The sequence below is a fragment of the Martes martes genome, assembly GCF_963455335.1.
Source record: "Martes martes genome assembly, chromosome: 1".
Lineage (NCBI taxonomy): Eukaryota > Metazoa > Chordata > Mammalia > Carnivora > Mustelidae > Martes > Martes martes.
The window spans coordinates 93,080,068-93,098,270 of NC_137888.1; the positions used below are offsets into that span (position 1 = coordinate 93,080,068).

General features: G+C 38.9%; 1 protein-coding gene across 1 annotated transcript in view; it reads left to right on the plus strand.

Annotated features, from left to right (window-relative positions):
• The first annotated feature begins 1,059 nt into the window (after positions 1 to 1,059).
• PRKCI (protein kinase C iota) overlaps positions 1,060 to 18,203 on the plus strand; it is a 70,548-nt gene continuing 53,404 nt past the window's right edge. The window contains exons 1-2 of the mRNA XM_080800271.1: positions 1,060 to 1,401; positions 17,386 to 17,507. Coding sequence (XP_080656397.1) covers positions 1,301 to 1,401; positions 17,386 to 17,507 — 223 coding nt within the window. The 5' untranslated portion in view covers positions 1,060 to 1,300. The remainder of the gene's footprint in view (positions 1,402 to 17,385; positions 17,508 to 18,203) is intronic.

Consider the following 18,203-nt stretch of genomic DNA (forward strand, 5'->3'; position numbering starts at 1 on the left):
TCGTGCCAGACTAAGCTCAGATGTAACTGATGAGTCAATCCTCCAACCCTATTGATCATAAGAGAGAAAGATATTTCCTTGATTATTCCAGCCTTTTTAGCATGTGTTGGTGCTAGAACTGAGGCAGGAGCTGGATTCCTACCTGTAATTGCAGTATGTGACAGAGCCGAGACCAGTGGAAGGTCAGAGACTAGGCTACAAGGTCGGATCCGTTATACTGTAATCTTTAGCTAGGCAGTGATAGAAAAAAATAGAAAAAACAATGCTGATGGATGGATTGGGTAAATACTATGCACCTGTGCCATGAGATGGCACTATACAAGGGCCTAGGTATGGGGGCTGCAAAGGAAGAAAAGTCGGTCTTTCATCATACCTTCCAGTTGAGTTTCCTCCTTTATTACGTTCATTATTACATTTGTTACATATGTTATTAAATTCTTTCCATAAAAGAGCTTGTGCTGAGCCGGTTACCAAAGTCTTGTTTCCCAAAAAGGCACTGTATAATTGAGATGATTTATGCAATTGGAAGGGAGAATTCATCAGGCGACAAACTGTAGATCGTGACGAAGCCCAATCATTTCCAGTGACCTCAGATGCCCAAGCTGGATTCAGGATTTCAAGCCGAACCCTCGCGGCGGCGTGCAAGCCGGAGACAGACTCCGTACGAGAGAAGGGGAGGATGGTTTCCTACGTAAAGAACCTCCAGTCCCAGAATCCCATCGGGACTCCAAATCCCAGAAACCCGGCTGGGCTAATCTATCCCAGTCCCTAGTCGGCTGACCGCGGACGCAACCAAGTTGGGAAACCGGGGTGAGATGCTGCCGCCTTGTCTCCTAATGTTTTCCTTGCAGGAAGGGAGCTTTGTAGGGAGAACTGTGGCATTCTCTCAGTCACAGCGTCCAAGAAGGTCTCCCTTCCGGCCCGTTTGATGTGACAGGCTGCGTCTCCCATCCTCTCTCCCCCTTTTCCTAGCCCCCGTAAGAATGGTGCAGCCGGGCGGTGAGGTTCCTTGAGATGGATCGATGGTTGCGCCCGCCCTCCCCCGGAATGTGGGCCTTTGGAGCGAGCGAGGTGGGAGGGACCGGAGCGGGGAGGCGTGCTGGGCCCGGGCGGCGGGAGGAGCCGCGCGGTTCCGGCTGCCCCGGCGAGGCGACCCTTGGGTCTGCGCCGCGGGCGGAGTGGACAGGTAAGCAAGCGGCAGCCGCGCCTCTGAAAGAGGCTCGGGCAGCGGAGTCCCCCACGGCGCCCGGCGCGCCCCCCGCACCCTCGGCCTCCCGCGTTGAGGCGGGGGAGTAAGGAGATGCCGACCCAGAGGGACAGCAGTACCATGTCTCACCCGATCTCAGGCGGCGGCAGCGGGGACCATTCCCACCAGGTCCGGGTGAAAGCCTACTATCGCGGGTGAGTGTCTCAGAGTAGGGGTGGGGGTGGGAGGGGAGGGGAAAGGCCCGCTCCACTTGGACTGGAGGCAGGGAGGGTGAGGGGCTGGAGATGTGGGCGAATGGGTCCGGGCGGGAGCCTCTAGGGACTCAGGATGGGTGACCAAGTGGTCGGGGGAGGAGCATGGGGCGCGGCGTTGGGGCACCCCAAGGTGTGTTTCAGGGCGCCCGGGAGTCGCGCGGCTGATGCTCCAGACTAGGGTCCGAGGGAGGAGTCTTGGAATAGAGCAAGTCCACCTGGTGGGTTCGAGAGAGACTCGCCTACTAAGAGATTTACAAGGGCTTTACGTCATGAAGTCTGAATGTGTTTGGGGTTGCGAGTTGATTCCGAGTGATGCCTCAGTGAACTAAGTTTGCTCTAGGCTTGAAAGACAGGACCGCTTTAGTTTGCTGGTTCTTTGGATTACCAGAAGGCCTAAAGCCTCTGGTTCTCTTAAGTCAGGTTTACCTTCCTCGCCTAGAACAGTTCACAAAGTGTATCCGAACTACGGTCAGGCTGCCTGTGTGTTAGACATAGGAGTTATTATTTAAGAGTAAAGTTGATGGTTTTTAGGGATGTGCATTAGGTACTTATGTCTCGCCGAGATTAGTCTGTATATGTGTAAATTAAAACTGTGAATGCTTCTTTGTCAGTGTTGCTTCAAGGACCATTTGATGGGGGGAGATACTGCAAGGAGAGAAGAGGATGAACCAAGGCATAGTTTTAAAATCTGTGATCTTTACGCATATTATTACCTAAGTTACAACTCCTGTGCTTACTACCAGTAATAACCCAGTCCTAATATTGTTGTATTAAATCATAGTCTGTAATCAGTGACCTGACGGACATATCCCCCTTTTCTTGAATTCAGTTGTGGTTTGAAATACGAGATAATTATATTTAGTAGCTTTAGAGAGGTGAAATGTTGGTGTGAACATGAAGATTTGAAGTTAAGGGTTAACAGAAAACCCAGTGGCTTTGGCTTGTCTGACTGTTTGTCCAAGCAGAAGTAAATTGCTTAAAAAAAACTCAAGCACTAGGAGGTTGAAACTGCAATGCATACTTTTACATTCCGGAGGGGATCAGTGAAGATAGCAAACTTTAAAAAAAAAAAACACTCCTCTCTTGTTTTGATTTCAAAGGAAATGGAAGCCCTAAAATGTGTTATTGGTTTGAAATAACGACTTACTAGTTCTCTTGCTGCCATGTAGCCTCTGACCTCTTGTTTATTAGGTTGACTGTTTTCAACTGTAGTTTACAAGAATTATTTTGGACAGTATCAGTGTTTTTGCTTAAATTGATCAAGGAGGTCTTCACTTTAAAACAATACCTAGAAGTGTGTGTGCCTGTTTTTTAAAAGTTTGTAGTGGTCCCAAGAGCTGTTTTGACTTGACTATGGTCAGCTATGAACTTTGCAATGTGGGGGAAAAAAGTTTTTGCTTCCTTTATCTTTCCTTTAACTTGATAGATGAGGTATTTCACTTTACTTTTTTTTTTTTTTTTTAGAATAGGGACTGGTCATATAGGCTTTTTTCTTAAGTAAGATTTTATTTATTTGATGGAGAGTGAGAGAGCACAAGTAGGGGGAACAGTAGAGAGAGAGGAAGAGGGAGAAGGAGGCTCCCCACTGAGCTGGGAGCAGGACTTGGGACTCAAGCCCAGGATCCTGGGACCACGACCTGAGCTGAAGGCAGACACTTGACCTGAGCTGAAGGCAGACACAACCAACTGAGCCACCCAGAGAGTCACCTCACTTTCCATTTTACAAAGTTGACAGTCCATGAGTTATTAGGCCTTGAGAATGAAATATATAGTAGGTGTTTTTTTTTTTTAAGGTGTCTCATTATTGACATTTAAAAAACTGGATTAAATGAATATACTCACATGGTAGGAATGTGCAAATTGTACAGAGGTATACAATAAGCGTCTTCATCCCATTGTCCTAACTTCCAGAGGTATACTGTTAACAGTTTATTTCTGTTCTTCTGACGGTTGACTTTATTACTTTAAAAGTTATACTGCTGTTTCATGATTCAACTTTAGATAGTACCTTTTAATCCGCTCCCCTCAAAGATTAGAAATTGGGTGAACACTGCCTTTTGCTTGCCCTTCTCCTGGTTGGTGCTTCTCAATTTTTGATTGTTAAACTATTATTTTCAGTTCTCTGGTTTACATTTATGACTTTAAACAGTATAAATTCTTGTCTTATTAAATTTAAATAGTTTCCAATGATTTTAACTATGAAGAGGAAGAAATTTAGCTCCCTCCCCCCATTTTTACTGGTTTGACAAATGTAAATAGGCCTAGTTAGTAAATTAAAATTACCATAAACTTCTCCTTTGGAAAGAAATCAAAGTCTGTTATATTTCAGGAATGTAGGTGTCATATTGTCTTGGCTTATTGCTACAATTATTTTTATAAAAGAGAATAAAAAAGAACATATAACCCTTTTAGTGCCTGACTAAAATTTCTCCAAAACATTCAAGTTAACATTTTGTTTTTTAAAACCTATGAATTTGGGCACCTGGGTGTCTCAGTCGTTGAGCATCTGGCTTCAGCTCAGTCATGATCCCAGGGTCCTGGGATTTAGCCCAGCATCGGGCTCCCTGCCTAGCAGGAAGCCTGCTTCTCCCTCTCTCACTCCCCTGCTTGTGTTCCCTCTCTTGCTGTGTTTCTCTCTCTGTCAAATAAATAAATAAAGTCTTAAAAAAAAAAATAAAATCTATGAATTTTTGTTAAAGAATGAAAGAATCAATCCCTTGCCCTTTATTGCTTTGTATTCATTGAAAGCTTTCTAACAGTGCCTTCATTTCAAGCCTCATTTAAAGACAACATCAGCACTCTCTCTAAATTGTACCAATTTCTGTCCCCTGAAATTAGATCTGTTAAGATTATATGTTTATTAACAATAGTCTAAACTGGTGGTTTTGATATTACATAGTCAGCTGCTCATTACTACAGATGAAACTAAAATAAGTCACCAGTGAGGATAGCTAATAAACAGGTAGGCTAACTAGAACACCTACCTGATTTTAAAATAGAAAATTCTTCCTTTATATCAAGAAATGTAAGGACAATGTGCATTTGAAAAAAGTTTCTATTCTTTCAGATCTTATGAAAGGCCATTATCGGAAAGTTTTCTCTTACCCCTTGTTAACAGTGTATTTCTTTCCAATGAACATTGAATCTTGGAATAGCCAGAATTTTTTAGTGAATCAATTGCCTTCTCCTTTCAAAGATGTGTATAGTGTTCTCCCATTCAGTTAAATTTGTTCTTAGTGCAAATGTGATATCCCTCTAGATGTAGCAGATTTAATTAGATTTTTTCTAGTTTTTAAGCAACAGATTAATAACATTGAGAATCTGACTGGTTTGGGGTGCCTGGGTTGCTCAGTTGGTCAGTTGTCTGACTCTTGTTTTTGGCTCAGGTCGTGATCTTGGGGTGATGAGATTGAGCCCAGTGTGGGGCTCCTTGCTCAGTAGGGAGTCTGCTTGATATTCTCTCTTCCTGTCCCTCTGCCCCTCCCCTAGCACGCACTCAAGATTTCTCTCTAAAATGAATAAATCAGTTTCAAAAAAAAAAAAATCTGTGTCACAGCCTATACACCCTTCTTTCCTTGACATGGGAGTTTGTCAGTGAGTGGCGTTTGTTCTTCAATCATTACCTAGTAGTATTAGGAGGAAGAGAAACAGGTTTTGTTGGTTAGTGATAAATTGCTATTGTATGTGCTTATCCTTATATTAAAGTTACTTGATATTATGGGATAGAGTTTAACAAGGAAATGTCTGGACTACTCATTTCATTTTACATTACAAATGTATGGGGAATTTTGCAGAAAGGTTGTAAAAATGCTTTTTAAACCCACTGCCATTGGATGGTTGTAACATTCTAGAGTATTCTTTTTGTGCACATCTACAAATAGGAGCAGATTAACTCCTTGTATATTTGGATTGTATAGCTGGTTCAGTGAAGAAGTATGCAGGATTTTTCTGTGAACAAGTCTTGGCAAGACTTGTTTTTAAAAGTATTGCAAAATAATTTTAGCAATATAAGGCATATCTCTAGAATGTTCTAAGGAAATACAAAGACTATATTGAGTTGGGAGTTGGGGGAATGTTAGTTATTAGTCCTGGAGCTTCTGGCATGGCACCTAACCACAGGACAACTCCTCATAGCTTTATCAGAGAAGGAGAAATGACTTGGTGGCCTGGTGCCAAAAACCGAAATAGCTCTCTCAGAAATTTGAATCAGATAATACAGAGATAAATTGCTTGGTAGCAGTGAAGACTGGAGCTGCAGAGTTAAGGGAGCGGCTAGTGAGGCCGGCACCAACCAGGTACAAACGTCAGGTCTGAGAAAGCAGAGGAGGAGGCAGCTTTCTGCGAAAAAATTCTTCCTGGAGGTCCATGAGAGCTTTCTAGTACAACTCCCAACCCTCTTGTTAAGGTAACTTGAGTGTTTGGGTTTTTTTTTTTAATGGTTGAAATGAGCATAATGAAAACCTGAATTTTTAAAATTCCAGTCTTGCTTAGGATTTCACGTATTACCTAAAGTGTGTTTAAACTCACTTTAATAAATATTGTTGAATACCTGCTGCCTACTCTAAGGTAGGCACATGGTGCTAGGGTGGACAGAGGGTGTAGAGGTGGCTAATCTAAGGCTCTGCTCTCAAGGGACTGAGGAACTTTTAGGAGGACAGACATAGAAGAGTTAATAAAGGAGTGTGTATGTGTTTATGTGTAAGGTCCTTGCAGGGATGGATATTGGGGAGGGGTTTGGGAAACCTTCTAGAAGATTAAATATTTGAGGCTTTTAAAGGATAAATAGGTTTGCCTGGTTGATGAAGATGTGGGGTGAGGGTCATTCCAGTCATTGCACAACTGCGTGGTATGTTTGGGGAATTCAGATCAGTTTAGTTGTTAGTTCCATAGTCATTCCTTATTAGGACATAAAGTGTGAAGTGGGCACTGATAAGAAGTGAGGCTAAGAAGAGGTTCATAAGCACTACTCATGAAGATTCTCGAATATCATACTTTGGGCTTCGGACTTTTTTTCATTTGGTGAGGGTTTTAAGTAAGAGAGATTCATGCTTAGATTTTCATCTTAGAAGGCTCACTCTTAGAACCAGTATGGGTGATGAATTAGCAGTGGATGAAGACTAATTTGGAGGCTTTGGAAGTAGTCCAGCTGAGAGAATCAGAGGGGGAGAAGAGGATATGGATTGAACAGTGATTTTAGGGGTAGAATCAATATGAATTACACATTGATTGCCTGTGGGGAAAAGAGGGATTCTGACAACAATAGGTTTCTTATTTGAGAGAGACCAAGGAATAAAGGAGGAAGAGATTAGTGAGAGGAGGTAATTCATTATGTGGAACAAGTAACCGAATTTTGAGTTCTTCATGCTTTGCACGCATCCAGGTGGAAATGCCTAGAATTAACTGAAGTGTCATTTACTGTGTGCCTGCTGTATGTCCCAAGCCCTGTACCTGGCAGCTTACCTATGTAAGAATGTGGCTGAGAATGATGATAGAAACAAAAGTGCGACCAGTTACCAAATGTAGATGACAAAGGCAAAGGACTAAAACTAAATTTTAATACAGACATACCTAAAGTGGAAAGTTCCCCTTGTACCCTCTCACCCCCACTCCCTGATGGTATCCATTGTTAATAGTTGGGATATTCTGCATCATATTAATATGTCTTTACATATAGATATTGTGTACACACAAACCCTTTTATTTTTTAAGTAAACAGATTTGTATTTCTACACATGTTTCTGCAACTTGATTTGTTTTCATTCATGATCATCTTTCCATGTGAAGGTAGGCAGGGATAACTAGAGACATACATATATAGAGAGCAAACTGCTTACTTTATAATCGACATATAGTGTTCTATAGTATCGTTATACCATAATTTAATCTTTTTCCGGATTGATGAGCATAAAAAATTACCTTCATTAAATCAGTATTTCAAATTATGCTGAAGGAACATCCTTTTAATTTAATATATATTCTTGCAAACATGGTCCAAAATTTGCCTCTTTTAAAACTTGATAATTGTCTTCCAAACACCTACCAATTTACATTCCAAACAACAGTGTACAAATGAAGTATTTTCCTTGTGTTCCCAACTGCACATTATTGGTCTTTAAAGTTTTCCCAGGAGGGGCACCTGAGTGGCTCAATCAGTTCAGTGTTTGTCTTTGGCTCAGGTCATGATCCCAGGGTTCTGGGATCAAGCCTTCCGTTGGGCTCCCTGCTCAGCTGGGAGCTTCTCACTCTCACTCTTACCAGTTTCCCTCTCACTCTCCCTCTGCTCTTCCCCCTGCTCCTGCGTGTGCGCTCTCTCTCTCTCTCTCTGTCTCAAATAAATGAAATCTTAAGAAAATAAATAAAAATTTTCCCAATAGGCAACAAATGCTAACTTTTTTTATAGCTATCTTTTTATACATTACTGATTATTTGTAGTTCTGCAGCTTGTTTATTCTTGTCTCTTGCCCAGTTTTTCTCTTGAATTCTTTTTTTTTTATTAATATATTTGAAGGGACATTGACATTTCGTCTGTTAAAAAAGTTGCCAGCATTTCTCTAACCTGTTTGTCTGGAGTTTTCACTTTAATTTAATCAAATCCATCTTTTTTTCTTTTTTTTCCCCCTTTTTGGCTTCTGGGTTCTCTTAGGTATTTGTATTTCCCATCTAAAAATATTTTTTGTGTATTAATTGTGCAGCTTTTCAAGTGATTATCTTTTCAATCAATCTAATATTTGGAGGTTTAGTTGTTTGTGCTGTACTGATACGACTTAATGTTTTAAAAAGTGTATTCTAATATTGTTACTGAATAGGTTCTTTAACCACTGGGCTGAAGGACAACTTTGTTCTATACTGAATTTCTCAGATGAACTTAAGTACTTTCTATTCTGTTTCATTGATTTTTTTTAAAGATTTTATTTATTTGAGAGAGAGAGAGTGAACATGAGCAGCGGGAGAGGCAGAGGAAGAGAGAGAGGGAGAATTAGACTCTCTGCTGAGTAGGGAATCAGATGCAGGACTCTATCCCAGGTCCAAGTGATCATGACCTCAGCTGAAGGCAGACAGACACTCAACCAACTTGAGCCACCCAGGTGTCCCTTTTTCATTGATTTTGGGGAGAAATATATTTTTGCACATACCGCCATTGGTTTAATTATTGTAGTTAGTTTTGATATATGCTATGGAAAAGTCATTTCATTAATTTTCTATTTCCACATTTTCTTGGCTGTTCTTGTATATTTATTTTCTCTTCCAGATTAGTTTTTGAAGGTTTTTCTAGGTTCCAGAAAAAAAAGCTTTTATTTTTTTATTTTACTTTATTTATTTATTTTTTTAAGATTGTATTTATTTATTCCAGAGAGAAAGAGTGAGCAGGGGAAGAGCCCAGGGAAAGGGACAAGCAGACTCCCATTTGTGCATGGGGCCTGATGCAGGTCTCGACTATAGGACCATGAGATCATGACCTGACCTGAAAGAGTCAGACACTTAAGAGACTGAGCCACCCAGGTGTCCCCAGGAAAGAAAAAATCTTACTGGTATTTTGATTTGGAATTGCTTTGAATTTATAGGTTAGTGTGAGAACTGATAGTTTTATAATATAGAGCTTTGCCTTTTAACTATGAGGTATAATACCTATTTATTGATTTTTTTATTCACTAAGGTTTCTATCCCTTAGATTTTACACATTTCCTGTTAAATTCTTAAATGTTTTATAATTTTGTTCCTTTTGTGAATGGAATATTTTGTTTTCAGAGGCTTATAATATATCATCTATTTTTGAATATTTAAGTTTAACTGGTCACCTTAATTCTAATAATTTCTTAGTTAACTATCTTGGAATTTATAGCTAGATAATGTCATCTGCAAATAACAATTTTGCCTCTTTAATATATCTCTCACTTATTTTTCTTATCTTAACTATTTGGCTAGGTTTTCTAGACAGTGTTGAATTTTAGCAAGATCTTTTATCTTTTTTTTTTTTTTTTAAAGAGAGGGAAAGGGGGAGCGGGGAGGGGTAGAGGGAGAGAGAGGAAGAGAAAATCTCAAGCAGGATCCATGCCCAGCTTAATGTAGGACTCCATCTCACCACTATGAGATCATGATCTGAGCCAAAATCAACAGTTGGACGCTTGACTGACCAAGTCACCTGGGCACCCCAGCAGTGATCTTTTACCTTAATGAAGTATTATCAATAGTTAGAAAAATCTCACAAATTATTTCCAAAGATGCCCAGTCTCCTTTCCCCTCTATGAGGAATGCTAAAAAGCACAGAAACTAATCTTTATAATGTATCCAGTTGTTCCAAGAACTATGATGAGTGTTTTCCCATCATTTTTATTTAATCTTCACGGCAATATCCAGAGGCAGATACTATTATCTTCATTGTATGGATGGTAATGTTGAGGCTTAGTAAGCCACAGCACAAAGCTGAGTCTTAACCCTTCAGAGAATTTTTTTTTTCCTTTTACTATATGGACGGGGCTTTTTAAAATCACTTTTTTGCTTTATTGTCAAAGTCATATTTCACAGTTCTTTTTGAGCCAGTTTTCTTTTTCTTTTTTTTAAGATTTTTTAATTCACTTGAGAGAGAGTGAGAGAGCACAGAGAGAGTGAGCAAGCACAGGGAAGGGCAGAGGTAGAGGGAAAGAGAAATTCCAGCAGACACCTCCCTGAGCTCAGAGCCTGGGGGCGGCGGGGGTCACCTCAGTCTCATGACCCTGAGACCGTGACCCTGAGCTGAAAGTAAGAGTTGGACACTAAACCAAATGCACCACTCAGGGCCCTATTTATCATCATGATCATTAAAAAATGGCAGTTGCTTTATCAATTTTTATGAATAAATTAATTTGAGGAGTGGTACTATGAGATTGTATGAATATTCTCTTTCCTCAGAACTTTTAACCCAGTGATTTTACCATCCATGGATAATTCTGCCTAAATCTATTATATCAGTGATTACAAATAAGACTTTTTTCTCTTTATACTACATTTAATTTTGGAGAAAAGCTTATTTTGAGATAGCAGAAGGACTGAACTTGTGGTTCTTTTTTCAGGTTTATTTTTAAAAGCAATTAGTCCTACAGAAAAACTTTAGATTCCATATTTTAGGACATAGGAACATAATGAATGCTTAAAGCAGTTTGTCTTCTGAAGCCCAGTAGCAAAATTAAGACTGCCTTTTTTTTTTTCTTTTTTAAAAATTCAGCTAAAACTATATCTAAATTTGCCATTTTGGGAATTTTTGTGGTGAAGCAGACTATATTCTGTCGAAGACCAGTGGTAAGATAATTTATGCTAACACTGAAGTTAAAACCAGAAAAAAAAAATCTTTCATGCATAATTTGTTTTATACCTTGAGAAAATAATATCTTTATTTTGTAGCTCATTTTTAGCTTTAGGGCTATAATAAGGATCTGGTGTTTGTAGAGGGTATGAACATGGTGCTTTTTCAATTACTTAGAGAAGTGTTTATATAAAACTCCCTTAAATGTTTTAGTTCCTGGAACTTAAGGAGTGGCAGTTGATAAAGCATGACTCCTTCACTGAGTCTCTTTAGGATGTTTGTACTTATGTTTTTTAAGGATTATTTTAAAAATATTCTGATAAATATTTTTTAGCTCTTGCAAAATAAGATTTCTTAAAAATCCCTATTGTTTACAGACATGCTTACGTATGTGTTAATTTTAAGTTCATGTGGACCTTAATAAGGAAGTCACATTTTGATGATATCTGATACTAGTTTTTTTCCCTTGCCTTCAAAAAACACAATGCCATACTTGTTCTTTGCCAGAGAAAGTCTACAGGAGTCTTTACTTATTTAATTCTAAAATACATTCTTCCAACTTTTACTCCCTTATACTAATGACCTTGAGGGTATTTTGAAAGAAAAATTGGTGGGGAAGTGGGAGGGGATGGGCGAAGTGGGTGATGGGTATTGAGGGTGCTGGTGATGAGCATGAGGTGTTGTATGTAAGTGATGAATCCCTAAGTTCTACTCCTGAAACCAATACTACACTGTATGTTAACTAACTTGAATTTAAATAAAAGGTTGGAAGAAAAAAGATAATATAAAAAGATAAATAAAATGGAATAAACCCCCCCCCCAAAGTTGCTTTAAGGTTAGCATGTCTCTTAATAATGTTGTTAGAAGAAGGAACTATTTTCTACTTTTATTTTCTTTTTTAAAAATAAAATTTTAAAATATTTAAAACAATTTTATTAATAAAAGTCATTTTAATGTTTTAAAATATTTTGTTTATATTTTTTACTAGAAAACAAGTTTTATAATAAAATCATACCTTTTTATGGTGGAGAAATTAATGATTATCTATACCATTCAGAAGAGTCTAAGTACAAAGTACATCTTCTTTCCATCTCTGATCTCTCCCCAATCCCCAGTTCCACTACCCAGAGTTAACTACTTTTAAAATTTTGTTTTGTTTTGAGGTGCCTGGGTGAATCAGTCGGTTAGGCATACGACTCTTGATTTTAGCTCAGGTCATGACCTCAGGGTCCTGAGATAAGCCAGCGTTGGCCTCCACACTGGGTATGGAACCTGCTTACGAATCTCTCCCTCTCCTGTCCCTTTCCCACTCCCCATGCTCGCTCTCTCAAAAAAATAAATAAAAATCTTGAAAATTTTGTTTTGTTTTATTATATCTGTTGCTCAATATGAAAGATGAGGAATTTAGTACTTCTTTGTCACTGTCTCTCCTGGTTTTTAGTTCTTCTAATCGTTAATGTTTGTAACTTAAATAATGTATCTTCTTCTGCTTTTCTTTTTAATTGTGGTAAAAAAAAACAATTTATATCTTAACCATTTTTAAGTGTACAGTTCAGCAGTGTTAACTATATTCACATTGTTGTGTAACCAATCTCTAGAACTTTTTCATTTTGTAAAACTGAAACTGTACCTGTTGAACAACTCCCCATTTCCACACACCCCCAACCCCTGGGAACCACTGTTCCAATTGAGTGGATTCATACAGTATTTGTCCTTTTGTGACTGGCCCATTTCACTTAACATAATGTCTTCCAGGTTCACCCATATGTCAGAATGTCCTTATATTCATTCATTTATTCATTCATTCGTTCATTCATTCATTCATTCAAGTAATCTCTGCACCCAATATGGGGCTCTAACTCGGGACCCTGAGATCAAGAGCCACATGCTCCGCTGACTGCTCTAGCCCGGTGTCCCATAATTTCCCTAAAGGCTGAATAATATTCCTTTGTGTTTATAGATCACGTTTTTTTATCCATTCCTCTTTTAATGGACACTTGGGTTGCTTCCATCTTTTGGCTATTGAAAGTAATGCTCCTATGAACATGGGTGTACAAATACCTGTTGGCGTCCCTATGTCCTGCTCTTTTGGACCTGTACCCAGAAGTGGAATTACAGGATCAAATGGAAATTCTGTTTTTAATTTTTTGAGGACCCTCCATACTGTTTCCTATAGCTACTGCACCATTTTACATTCCCACCAACAGTGCACAGGGCTTCTGTTTCTCCACATCTTTGTCAACACTTGTTCTGTTTTGTTTTGTTTTGTTTTGAAAGTAGTTATCCTAATGGGTGTGAGGTGATATTTCATTATGGTTTTGATTTGTATCTCCCTAATGTTTAGCTATGCTGAACATCTTTTCATAAGCTTGTTGGCTCTTTGTATATATCTTTTTGGAGAAATGTCAGTTCAAGTCCTTTGCTCATCTTTTATTTGGGTTATTTGTTTTTTTTTTTTTCTTTTTTCTTTTTTAAAAGATTTTATTTATTTATTAGAGAGAAAGAACGAATGGGGAGAGGGGCAGAGGGAGAGGGAGAAGCAGACTCCCTGCTCAGCAGGGAGCCCCTTGTGGGACTCAATCCTAGGACCCTGGGATCATGACATGAGCCAGAGGCAGACACTTAACTGACTGAGCCACCCAGGTGCCCCCATTTGGATTTTTCTTGTTCCCTGTTTTTATTTTTAAATTATTAATTTCAGATAGAGTATTGACTCTCTACTAAGAAACATTTTGAAAATAAAATTTCTCCACATCTTGATTTTTCTTAGTAATTTTTACATTCTAAAAGTTTGTAACATTGTTCTCTTCTTTATCTTATAAATTTTTGTTTAAAGCAATTTTTAAAAGCTTGCTAACTGGCTCAGTTGGTGGAGTGTGTGACTCTTGATCTTGGGGTTGTGAGTTTAAGCCCCATGTTGGTGTAGAGACTACTCAAAAATAAAGTCTGGGGCACCTGGGTGGCTTAGTTGGTTAAACATCTGACTTCAGCTCAGATCATGATCTCCAGGTCCTGGAATTAAGCCCTGCATTGGACTCCCGCAATCAGCAGGGAGTCTACTTGTCCCTTTCCCTTTGTTCCCCCCTACCCCCAACTGGTGCGCGCATGTGTGCTCTCTCTGTCTCTCAAATAAATAAATAAAATCTTTTAAAAACATAAAATATTTTTTAAAAAAGCATTTATAATGAATGCTTATGTAGATGTTAAGTACTTTAAGAGCCAAGTACTATGATTAGATGCTTAAAGAAGGAAAAGTAATCTTGCATATATAAAACTTCTCTTTTAAAGGTTCCTCTTAACTTTGTTGTTTGGGGCTGGTACGTTTTCTTCACCACTTTTATTTCATCTGTTTTCAGTCATCTGGGATTTTTACTTTCTGGTCTGCTGCTGGTGCCTTTTCTGACTTATAAGACTTAGATAATTTGCCATTTCAGTTTTCTTTTTTTTTTTTTAAGATTTTATTTATTTATTTGACAGAGATCACAAGTAGGCAGAGAAGCAGGCAGAGTGAGGAGGAAGCAGGCTCCCTGCTGAGCAGAGAGGCTGATGTGGGGCTCTATCCCAGGACACTGGGATCATGACCCAAGCCAAAGGCAGAGGTTTTAACCCACTGAGCCACCCAGGCGCCGCGCCATTTCAGTTTTCTGATGTCCATGGGCCCTTCGAATGAAGGGATACAGATATGTGTTCCCTCTGCCATATTAAACCAGAGGCATTTGTTGCTTTTGTGTGTTGCTTTTAAAAGGTTAGTTGGGGAGGGGAAGGGTCAGAGCACAGTGTCCACCCCAGGTGTGATTAGATTTGGATTTGAATTCATATTCTATTTTTTTTTAAAAGATTTTATTTATCTGACAGACAGAGATCACAAGTAGGCAGAGAGGTAGGCAGAAAGAGAAGCAGGCTCCCTGCTGAGCAGAGAGCTGGATGTGGGGCTCAATCCCAGGACCCTGGGACCGTGACCTGAGCCGAAAGCAGAGGCTTTAACCCATTGACCCACCCAGGCGCCCCTATATTCTATTTTTTAATTGGGAGAGACTGGCAAATATTCCTTTGTGCTTTGCTTTTTAAATTTGTAAAATAGGTTAGTCTGCCTAGTTTGACAGTTACTGTGAATGTCATATAAAATTACAGTTTGTTTAAATACCCGGAGCACATTCAGTATTCTATGAATGCTTATAGGCAAAGGAAACATAAACCGTGATAGTACCCTGTCAAAAGTGTGTTTTCTGGAAGATGGTTTTCTCCTAGAGAGTATTTCTTCTACAGTCAGTTAAGAAATGTTTAAGTCCTTATTATGTTAATAGTTATGTGAATCTGTGAAACAGTCTGAGAATTCTTGTCTTCCAGTTGTGTACGGTTTAGTTGAGGATGTGTTACCAGTGTATGAGTTAAATAACAGAAGATGGAACGTAAGATACATGTTGGACAGGTTCAGTAATGTAGACCATTCGGCTTGTGTGGTTGAAAAAGGCTTAATGGAAGTTCATGTTGAAATACCAGTTAAAGAATTGATACCCACCTCCCTATATAAACTGGGCCTTGAACTGAGGAAAGGTCAGAATTAAAACTTGGATCATCAAGGTCTTTTGTGTGAAGGTCATGAGTAAACCAGATGTCTGTTGTAGAGTATATGTGTTGGGGATGGGTTCAATTTGAGAATAGAACCAGATTATTAAAAAACTTAAATACCACACACAGAGAGCTGGAATTACAGATTTAAGAAATCCCACTACATAGAGATAGTAGTTAAAACACTGAATGTGAATTAGGTTTAGAGAGAAAGAGTGACAGAGGATGAATGTGAGAGAGGGTGTAAAGAGTATCTTGTGATTGACGACCGAAAGAGACTAGAGTTCTGAAAAGCAGACAGAGAACCAGGGTGGCATACTATTATGAAAGCCAAGGCAAGAGGCTTCTCAGAGGCAATGGCAGAAAGCTCTGAGATGCTTAGAATGATTCTCAAGAAAAGGCCAGTCAGTTTCCATGCTCTGCTCTCTACTTACCTTTGACAGCCCCTAAAGACTATAGTTTTTTTTTTTTACTTTTTTTAGAGATGACTTAAAATTCTAAACTCCTTATTTCCTTCTCTGTGCTCTGTGTTTGAGCTCCCCATGTCTGTTCACAGTTCTTCCTTTCTCCGTGAATATTTCTCAAGAATCCATTCTGTGGGGCACCTGGGTGGCTCAGTGGGTTAAGCCTCTGCCTTCAGCTTGGGTCATGGTCTCAGAGTCCTGGGATTGAGCCCCACGTCGGGCTTTCTGCTCGGCAGGGAGCCTGCTTCCCCCTTTCTCTGCCTTCCTCTCTGCCTACTTGTGATCTCTCTCTCTGTCAAATAAATACATAAAATCTTTAAAAAAAAAAAAAAAGAATCCATTCTGTGCTAGGCACTGGGTCTAGGCACTGTGTTGGCCACTGGTAATATAATGAACAAAACAAAATCCCTAGTTTCATCAAACTTATATTCTAGCTGGGGTAGATGGTAGACTATAAACATTGGTTTACCTGTTGAAGTAGTTGAAGAGGTTGGTCGGAGAGGTAGCCAGCACCTGGTAGACCCTGCTAGGGACTTGGTTACTCTGCATGAGAGACAAAGACATTTGGAGAGTTTAAAACAGGAAGGATGTGAACTACATTAACTCTGTAAAACTCTTAGAACAGTTTGACACCTAGAGATCTTTGTAAGTGTTTGTTAAATTAGAGTCTTTCAGGCCATCTGACTTAATATTTGAAAGGATACTGTGGCTGGCTACTGGGCCTAGACTAGATCATAGGGAGCCTTCTCGTGGCTCCTTGGAGGAAACCCCAGGCCTCCTGTTGCGATTTCAGGCTTCACAGTGAGTAGCTGCTAGGTAGATTTATTTGAATACTGTTGCTTATCTAACACTAAAACAAACATAAATACACATTTATATCTATTCCTATGTTTTCTGCGTATCTACCTTAAAACATTAGTCATATTATAAAACCAGTTGGGGCAAATGGGAGTTCTTTGGGAAAAGGTGAAAATGAAGGTGTGAAGTCTAAAAATCATGCCATACAAAAAATGGATGACAGTCTCATGGATGGTTAATCTGTGGAAGTGAGGGCTGAGGAAGAGGGCATGACAGATCTTTGTCCAGTTATTGAAGAGCCATCTCTTAGACGAAGGGTAGACTTCTTAGGGAGGGGAGATCTGGAGTCAGCGATTAGAACAGATTTCAATTATATATAAGGCAGAAACTAATCAATAACTGAGCTGTTCATCTGTGGAGTGCAGTGCCTCACAGAAGAGTATGCTCCTGAAAACTAATATTAAAGCAAAGTGGGACGACCGTCAGAGCAGTTAGGGTGGGCTTCCTGAAGGCGGAGGGAGATTAAATTGAAGTTTCTCACAAATCCACTATTTTTATTTTTTATTTTAAAATTTTTAATTTTTTAATTTAAATTCCATTTAGTTAACATTCTATTCTTTTTATTTTTGAAATTATTGATATGGATTTTTCTTTTTTCTTCTTTTTTTTTTACTTTACAGAGATCGTCTACCGGAAGCAATGCAATGATACACTCACAAAATATCTGACGTCCTTCAGATCGCCAGGCATTCAGTAGTATGTAAAGCATCATTAGTTCCAGTTATCTTCAAACTTAAAACTCTTTTTCTTTTTCAGGGATATCATGATAACACATTTTGAACCTTCAATCTCCTTTGAGGGCCTTTGCAGTGAGGTTCGAGATATGTGTTCCTTTGACAATGAACAGCTTTTCACCATGAAATGGATAGACGAGGAAGGTGAGTGATAAAGAGAGGGCTATGTGTGTAAGCATTTGATCTAAGATACTATTTTGTCATTTATTTTTAAAATACAGTAAAAGTCCCAATTAATTAGGACTATTAGGAAATTTGATGCCATTTTTATTTTGCTTCAGGTACTTAAAAGAATATCACCAAAGTGGACAGTCTTTGTTTTGTCCTTTTTACTCCAAAATAATGAGAAATTAATGTGACTGTCTTCCCCCATTAACATAAACATCAAATAGTGTTATATTTTACTTTAATTTTGAATATGAATGTTGTTTTATACTTTAGAGATTACCGTCAATAATTTGGCAGTATTTTTTGCTGAATATTCCTTCAAAGAAAATGTTACAGAATAGAAGTGATTGTGACACTACGATTTCAAAGATGGTGGCATTGATACCTTAATGACTTGGACTCAGAAAACATTTATTGAATATCTATGTACTAAAAATAGATATTTTCTGCTCTTAAAGTCAACGTCTCATTGAGAGATGGACATGTAAATAACAAATGTGGTGAGTTGAACATAAATGTGTAGGGGTCTTGGAATGCAAAAGAAGTAGCATCTCCATGTGCCCGAAATATTTGTGACATTTGGACTAAAATAGTGACAGAGTAAAAGTTTTTGAAGTGGCGGAGGTGAGGGGAAAACCATTTTTGACAAAGAATAAGATAGAAAAAGGACAG